Genomic DNA, 7,050 nt, shown 5'->3' on the forward strand with positions numbered 1-7,050 from the left:
TGAAGTATCGCAAATCCGAAAATAGGTTGTTCAGTCAGTATCGGAATTACCTGGAGTTTCAGCCAAAAGCCTAGCGGAAAGGGAAGGACTCAGCGCTGCTCCGAGAGAAATAGTACACATAGTCAACAATTTGAGGTGATCACGGAGTGTTCAATGATCAGTGTGGTTGAGTGTGGTTGAGTACCCGGACGAGGTAGTGTCGGACTCTGGTTACCACCATGGTTTTGGGGAACCTTTCTCCAAGTTTGTGGATTCGAAATGTCTGCCGAGCATTGAGTGATAATTTGGACCAGTTGTCCATGTGGGTCTATAGAATATATGTAGTCTCTTTGGTAGAAGTTGGTAGTTTTCTGGCATTCAGCAATCATTAAGATCATAGGGGTCCAGAGGACAGTGAAGGCCGGTGTAACTAGAATTAGACTTTCTCCAAGGATTTGAGTGCGCCAGGTGCGCTAAGCACTGAGGCCTATTGGGAAGATGGTAATCAACGAGAGCTGTGTAGGAAGGGAAAGATAACCGACTACAGTCAGCTACAGTCCCATTTTCGGGGCCCGTGCTCCGTGCTACGCCTTGCACCACACATTCACTTTATGTATTTATGTGTGCACTGTGCCACGGACAGGCGGTGACCAACGGGTAAGTCACAGCCTGAAAATTTAATTTCCTTTTGTGCGCTGACAGCAACATCCCCGTCTTTTCTAATGAGATGCATAGATGTTACGGTGGGTAGACTGGAAGAAAACACCAACGTACAACGGATAACCTGCGGATAACATGCTGATACTTCAGAGTTTCGCTTGAAAGAGTGAATTCGAACAAGAGTAGGGTCCTGAAGGATACAATGGGAGCGGACCAAGGTATATTATAAACCCTCATAAACCATAATTTTCCGGCGTTCACTAGCCTTCACTAGCAGGGTATTGTCGAAGGCACCAGATCTCGAATGGCCCGGTCGGACGTGCCCCAATCCACTGTGTTCCGCATGTTCAAGATGTCAGAAATAACGACTATCAACAGGTCAACGTAGGTCAACGTCTTCGAAATCGAAGGATAAGTACATATGTCAAACCTGGGGTGAAAGAGTAGGTCGTTCTGAAACATAAGTGAGGAATTCAAGTTCTCAGATAGATGGACAAGGATGTATGACAATGACATACAGTTGTTGATCAACGTCCGCAGTAAAGTATGTATTTTCCAGTGAGGTTGGCGTCAGCGAGCTTTGGGCTGTTGAAAAGATATTTTACAGCTGATGTAGTCTGTACACACTGGGATGAGTGCTATGGCATGAAGCTACGAAAATAAAACCAGTAACTTCTGGATGAAAGTCAAAGAACATACGGACTGCCGCCCATTCAGTGCTTCGTAAATACCACGGCCCACAGTTGACTACAGTTGACTACTTACTTATATACCCGAGCCACCAGCGAAGCATCTATTCGAGAGTTCGATATCCATATATAGGCGCAAATTTGAAGAGTTATGGAATGGATATCCATCCTGGGAAGCATGCCGGCGCCCCATCCGCAATTTAAACCCCTTCTACAAGAAAATATGGTTCTACCTAATGTGAAAAATCCTGGTCAGCCAGGATAATAGATCAAAATGCGAGGAAAATATTATCGAGGAAATGTCAAAAAAGTCAGGAACCATCCTGATTTCGAAGTTGTAGACTGTTGTAGGTACACATGTTTGTCATGTATGAGAATTTCCTGAAGAATCACCAAAAGATCAGATCAGATTTACAGTCATGAACGCAGGGAAAATCAGATGGGGAGCAAGGAGGCGGGTCATACGAGTGACGTGCATTGAGGGAAAGTTCCAGTCAAAGCTGTTCTTATTGTCTTTTTTCAGTTCGTGGGAAAGAATAATGAATCATTACCGACTCATACCAAAGGCATAAAAAGATGTCGATGGGCAGTAACAATTGGCAACCATTCTTCTTCACTACTTAATACGCACCAGCCATGTACACACCACAGTGCCCTACCGTCCCCTCCCCCCCATAAAACAGTGCCGACGTATCAATTCTTCAAGATACGACTGCGCACAGTTGGCGCTATTAACAATGGGTATACAATTTAACACAATACAGGCGGTTATTACAGAGACGGAGGTTCGAAAATTTTGAAGCTACTTATAGCGCTGAGGGTACAGTACAAGGTAAGTCGTCAACCGCTTTTTCAAATAGCTCCAGACAAAATAAATTACTGGGTTTCACCCAGTTCTCGCCTTCCCCTCCTTCCTTCCCTCTTCTTCGTTCTGAGTCATTAAGTGATAAATAAAATTATGAACAGTGAAATCCGAGGTGGGAATGAAAGAAAACTATACTACAAGTGGCTCCCCTCTCCTTATCCCTTCCAACGCTTTCTCGATAGCCTTTAGCCGCTGCGGACGAACACCACTAAAGCCGTCGAGGATATAACCACCTCTCAACTTGTTTACGGTGAAAACGTGGTCGGGCATAAAGGGCAACATCCAATGCCAAAACCCTAGCGGCTCTGAGCCCAAATCCAGTTTATCGACCCCGCCGACGACTTGATTTGAAAGTAGCCAACTATCTGTACCCTTTCTCCGTGCTGGGATTGCGGCTCCCCCGATGGATGGAACCCATTTTTCGTAGCCCTGGATATAGGGGATATTTCGCATATCTTCGATAGCCTTTCGGTGGATCAATGCGAATTCGTAGAGTGACATGGACGAGACTTGTTGGACGGTGAGAGGGGGTAAAGCAAGTGGTAAAAGAGCGTTGTGAGTGTAACTTTCGAAATCACGGTTTGTTGCTGCGAGGACACTACGGAGGGAGACAGCTGCACTCATTGTCAGAGCGTTGGGACTGGTTGGTCCTTCATCAAGGTACGCAGCCTGGCGATAAAGATGTTGAGTTTGATTTTACATGCAAACAATTCAACAAACAAACCTTTAGGAGAAACGCGACTAAGATATCACCTGTTGACACCCAGCCTTTGCCCTCATCGGCAGCCTGCTTCTTCACATTCGCAACCATCTCCTGTATAACGTTTGAACCCAAATATATTGCTGCCGGCTTCACTCTATGCCATAATAGCTCGGTCGCGCAACTCGCTCCGAGGGTCAATACATTCTTGACGTTCACAGATGTGAAATCGCGTTGAAGATTGACAAGACCCGGGGGGCAAGGATCACCAATAGACTCAGACTCCCTTAATCGTTTAAGCTCTTCGGCTAAGATGCTTGACGAGCTGATCTTTGGCGGTGTCCAAGGGAGATTGTTCAAACACGAGTTGAGTGCTTGCACTACCTGACCCATGCCAGTCGCGTCAAAGATACCATGCGGAAGTGTCATTCCCACACAAGCACAGTTCGCCATCAGCGAAACGTGGAGGGAGAGTATAGGAGCTTTTTTCGAAGCGTAATCGCTCAGCGAGTTCAGCGTGGAAGAATGTCGAAAGAGTTTAACGGGAGGTCTCTCCAGGAATGTCGCCGAGCTGTCATCAAAAGGCGTAATAGGAAGTTTCGTAGAGGGTAACTTGCTCGTGGTGAACTTCACCAGCGCATAGTCTTTGGGCAACGAACCCGAAACAGGAACTCGAACTTGGAACGACTTGATTGTTGCGTTCCATTCCACGCGTCCTGCTAGTAACCTCCACTCTTCCGCGGCGCGTATTGCAGCAGCCTCCAATGCCTCGACGTCAAGTCTGGCGACAACATAACCAAATGTGATACTGCTGGTGTGCACACCGTTCTGGTCTATCCCACTCAGGGGAACGACCATCGTGTTTTCAGTAGACACCATGCTAGTGCGGGGGTGAGTGGAATGGATGGGATGAATGAATGAATGGGGGTGGGCCAAAGGTAGGCGGCCTTGGAAAAATCAAGAAGTCAAGACCGAAAATGACAAGTCTTATTACACTTTCTCCGTGTCTTCTAGGTCTACGGAATTATGATAGGACCCTATCATTGAATTCAACTAGGCGGAAGAATATCAGAAAATGGAATTAGCCCTGTATCAATTTTTTGCACGCGTCGCTCAAGGTAAGTTATCAGTTATACTTCCTGGTTCGTTCCTTCCTTTACTGGAAAGCATTCATGAATCATCGGCTGATTTAGGTCCAGCGGCGTTGTCAATTTGTTTTTTTTGACATTTCACTTATGTAACCCCACGTCCGACGTTATATTGATCTGCAGCATGACCATCCGAATGCGGTACGTAGTTTGTGTTTTCCTAAAATGGTAACTGCCTTCTAGATCCCGGGCGCGCAAACGCGTTAGAGGGAGCGTTTGTTTTTTTTTTACCTACTCGTATTCGCTGAAGTCATTCTCGGAATTTTCTCAGCAACACCAGGCAATCTGAAAAAGATTGCACTTCGATCTCTCCCTTGTTCTCCCAACCTTCTTATCATGATTGTTGTAGGTTTTGACCCACAGCGGCTAGGTTCGATAATCCATGCGCGTCTTCGGAGGTTTTTACAGTGTACCATCGTTTTTCTTTCAACGCATCGACCGGACATCGATAGAATTAGCTTAATTACAAACACCAATCAAATGCCAGCAGATGTTTTTATCCATTTTGGCGTCCAAATCATCCTGCACTCTCACTCGATAAGCTGCTCTAAAGACTGTATATCTTCTTCACGGTATCAGACTAATAATTGATAATTACCCTGTAGAAATTACTGACTTGTCGAGGCCTGCCGATACCAGGCCTTAAGGGCCCTCGAAGGGCCCTCCGTTTGACCCTGACTATAACTATCCTATTCAAGACCATTCATGCTTCTTTGATGAAGTCGCCGAAAGTGATCGTTAGCTTGTCAGCTACATGGTTACGAAATTTTTTTCAACTTCTGATATGCGGCAATACGCAGTCTCCTGGCCATTCAGGTTTCCCACTTTCCTGTCAAATGTTTTTCTAAATCGTTCAGTATATATTACAGTCCGTTAGCAAATTACTTTCGTGATCCCCTCTCCCTCTCCATCACAGGTACCACCAGAGCAATCATGTCCGCCCCACCCATTGGTACTGCAACTATGGATGTTTCATTGACCACTGGCGCCATTGTAAGGCTTGTGTTGCTGATTATTTCATGTACTTTGGAATTGAACATCTTTTAGGTCGTTGGCTCTCTGTTTTCTGTAAGTCATTATTCAAACCGATGTATATTAAACAAGAGCACTTATCGATGTCTATTCATCGATAAAGTTCTTCACGATGGGAATAGTGGCCGTGTGTCGTCAGTAACTCTCTCTTTATCGAGCCAGACCAATCTTAACTCTGGTTTTTAGTTTGGATTTACTACACGAATTATCCAAAAGATCCGATCTACTTCAAATTATTGGTGTCTTTCATGGCTATTTTGGCCATTTTGGATACGGTGACAACCGGGTGCTGGGCTTACCTTTGGGCGGTCACTCATTGGGGCGGTAAGATCTAGGATCCTTGGCTGTAATTCTGTCTCTAATTTGAACCGAATAACGCAGATCCAACCATATTCGCCTACCTCCCCACAGTTTTCGTAATTGAGACCTTCTGCTTGTTTGTCGAATCACTTGTTCGCCTCATCCCCATACTGAGGATTGATGTCCGATTATAGTGGAACTGCCTGTCTCACCAACCAATGCTTCTTCGCCTGGCGTTTGTGGACAATCACCAAGCGGAAAAACTGGTATCTTCCGCTTTTCATCGTTTCTAATGGCCTGATTCAAGAAGGTAAACATCCATATTTTGGGAGGCGGATAACAGCATTAATTTCGACGATGTTGTCCAGCGGTGGTGTTCTGGCTCATGAACTTATTCAGGACCCATCCTCTGCTCGTTGACCTCGGTGCTGCATTGTAAGTCTGTGATTTTTATTGCTTGTCGGGAGTGATGCTCATGTCTGTTGTTTTAGACCCACTGGTATGAGGAAGTGTCCGCCAGTTTGACCCAAGTTAACTGATTCGTTTCGATATAGGTTACGCTTGGCTGGTCTGTGCTATGTACGCTTGCCCTTTTGAAGAATAGTCGACGTAAACTTATTTATCCTCAAAGTCTCGGAGATGCATCAGTCACTGTAGGAATGGTGTACTACCTACGCATCAAAACCAGCTCCCGAGATATAGTGGTCAACGCGAGTTCAAGATCGTACGTGATTTCTCTGGTTCATTGAGGGTGTTCTAACAACCTAAATGCACATTTACAGAGTTCTCAATGGAATTATTGTTCGGACGTTACAGTGCAACGTGTTGGCCCTTTTGAGTCAAGTTGCGATGTTCGTCATGTTTTTCCTGAAAAGTAATCCCAACGTCGGCGCTTACTTCTGTGAGTATCCGTGATCTCAAGCAAACCAATCATGTGGTGAATTCGATATAACATGCTAGTCTTCAACGATTTCCTTGTTGTCAAGGTAGATATCTTTTACTTGAAATGTTAGTACGTGCTAACCAATTTGATAGATATACGCGTTCTCTCTCCTCCTGACCTGTTCGTATCTACGTTCTTCGTCGTTCAATCTTGTATGAATCTTGTTTCAGTGAACGCTCGCAAGACGATGGCCACCAAATTCGACAGCAGCCGGGGTGGAGGAACATCTGATAACATTGCTCTTAGCAATGTACAAAGCGCCATCAATCGGACACGCGTGCAGCTCCCCCATGAACCAGGTGTTGTTTCTATTCAAGTACAGTGCGTATAGATTTTCCCTTCCCGTATTAGTTCCTTGCTTAATAATGAAATTTCTTTCAGCCAACAAGTCGACGTCGATGAGACCTGGAAGCAGGATTCAGCAACCTCACAATATTCAGAGCGTAAAGTTGACTACGTCTAATCCGCAGAATGCGCAAAACGCCAGACGTTGAAGGCATTTTTTTAAAAGTTCTCTTGACACATTCGAGGTCCTTCAAAATGATGTACACAGGGACAGACGACGCCGCAGGTCGTAGATCAGACCTAGGTGCTGTATCGCATATACCCTCGGACGGATTTTTTACATGCATGTACACCACAATTGCATTCTTAGCATCATAACCTCAGATTAACAGTCATTACTTGTTCATTAAATCAATACTTGCACCATTCATTTGTCTCGGTCATTCGAG

General features: G+C 45.2%; 2 protein-coding genes across 2 annotated transcripts; one reads left to right on the top strand and one right to left on the bottom strand.

Annotated features, from left to right (window-relative positions):
- Window positions 1-2,292: 2,292 nt before the first annotated feature.
- On the bottom strand, window positions 2,293-4,184 carry C8R40DRAFT_1147126 (uncharacterized protein). The gene is made up of 3 exons (XM_046229518.1): window positions 4,087-4,184; window positions 2,918-4,011; window positions 2,293-2,862 (listed from the first exon to the last, which is right to left on the bottom strand). The coding sequence occupies exons 2-3, from the start codon at window positions 3,770-3,772 to the stop codon at window positions 2,323-2,325; spliced, it is 1,395 nt and encodes a 464-aa protein (XP_046086116.1). The 5' UTR covers window positions 3,773-4,011; window positions 4,087-4,184; the 3' UTR covers window positions 2,293-2,322.
- A 790-nt stretch (window positions 4,185-4,974) lies between these two features.
- C8R40DRAFT_1170648 (uncharacterized protein) lies at window positions 4,975-6,779 on the top strand (the record flags this gene model as incomplete). The annotated part of the gene is made up of 15 exons (XM_046231569.1): window positions 4,975-5,034; window positions 5,089-5,109; window positions 5,177-5,207; window positions 5,260-5,397; window positions 5,455-5,509; window positions 5,568-5,683; window positions 5,742-5,808; window positions 5,865-5,872; window positions 5,928-5,952; window positions 6,005-6,097; window positions 6,156-6,274; window positions 6,334-6,359; window positions 6,409-6,436; window positions 6,487-6,637; window positions 6,698-6,779. The coding sequence occupies 15 exons, from the start codon at window positions 4,975-4,977 to the stop codon at window positions 6,777-6,779; spliced, it is 1,020 nt and encodes a 339-aa protein (XP_046086117.1).
- Between the last annotated feature and the right edge of the window lie 271 nt (window positions 6,780-7,050).

Source organism: Lentinula edodes (genome assembly GCF_021015755.1).
Source record: "Lentinula edodes strain Le(Bin) 0899 ss11 chromosome Unknown C8R40scaffold_18, whole genome shotgun sequence".
In the NCBI taxonomy this organism is placed as follows: domain Eukaryota; kingdom Fungi; phylum Basidiomycota; class Agaricomycetes; order Agaricales; family Omphalotaceae; genus Lentinula; species Lentinula edodes.

Bases quoted from the DNA above. Each gene is read 5' to 3' on its own strand.
- C8R40DRAFT_1147126 (XM_046229518.1), bottom strand. From the start codon at position 3,772: ATGGTGTCTACTGAAAACACGATGGTCGTTCCCCTGAGTGGGATAGAC. The intron at 2,863-2,917 runs GTTTGTTTGTTG...CTTTATCGCCAG, and splicing joins TAGTCGCGTTTCTCCTAAAG to GCTGCGTACCTTGATGAAGG.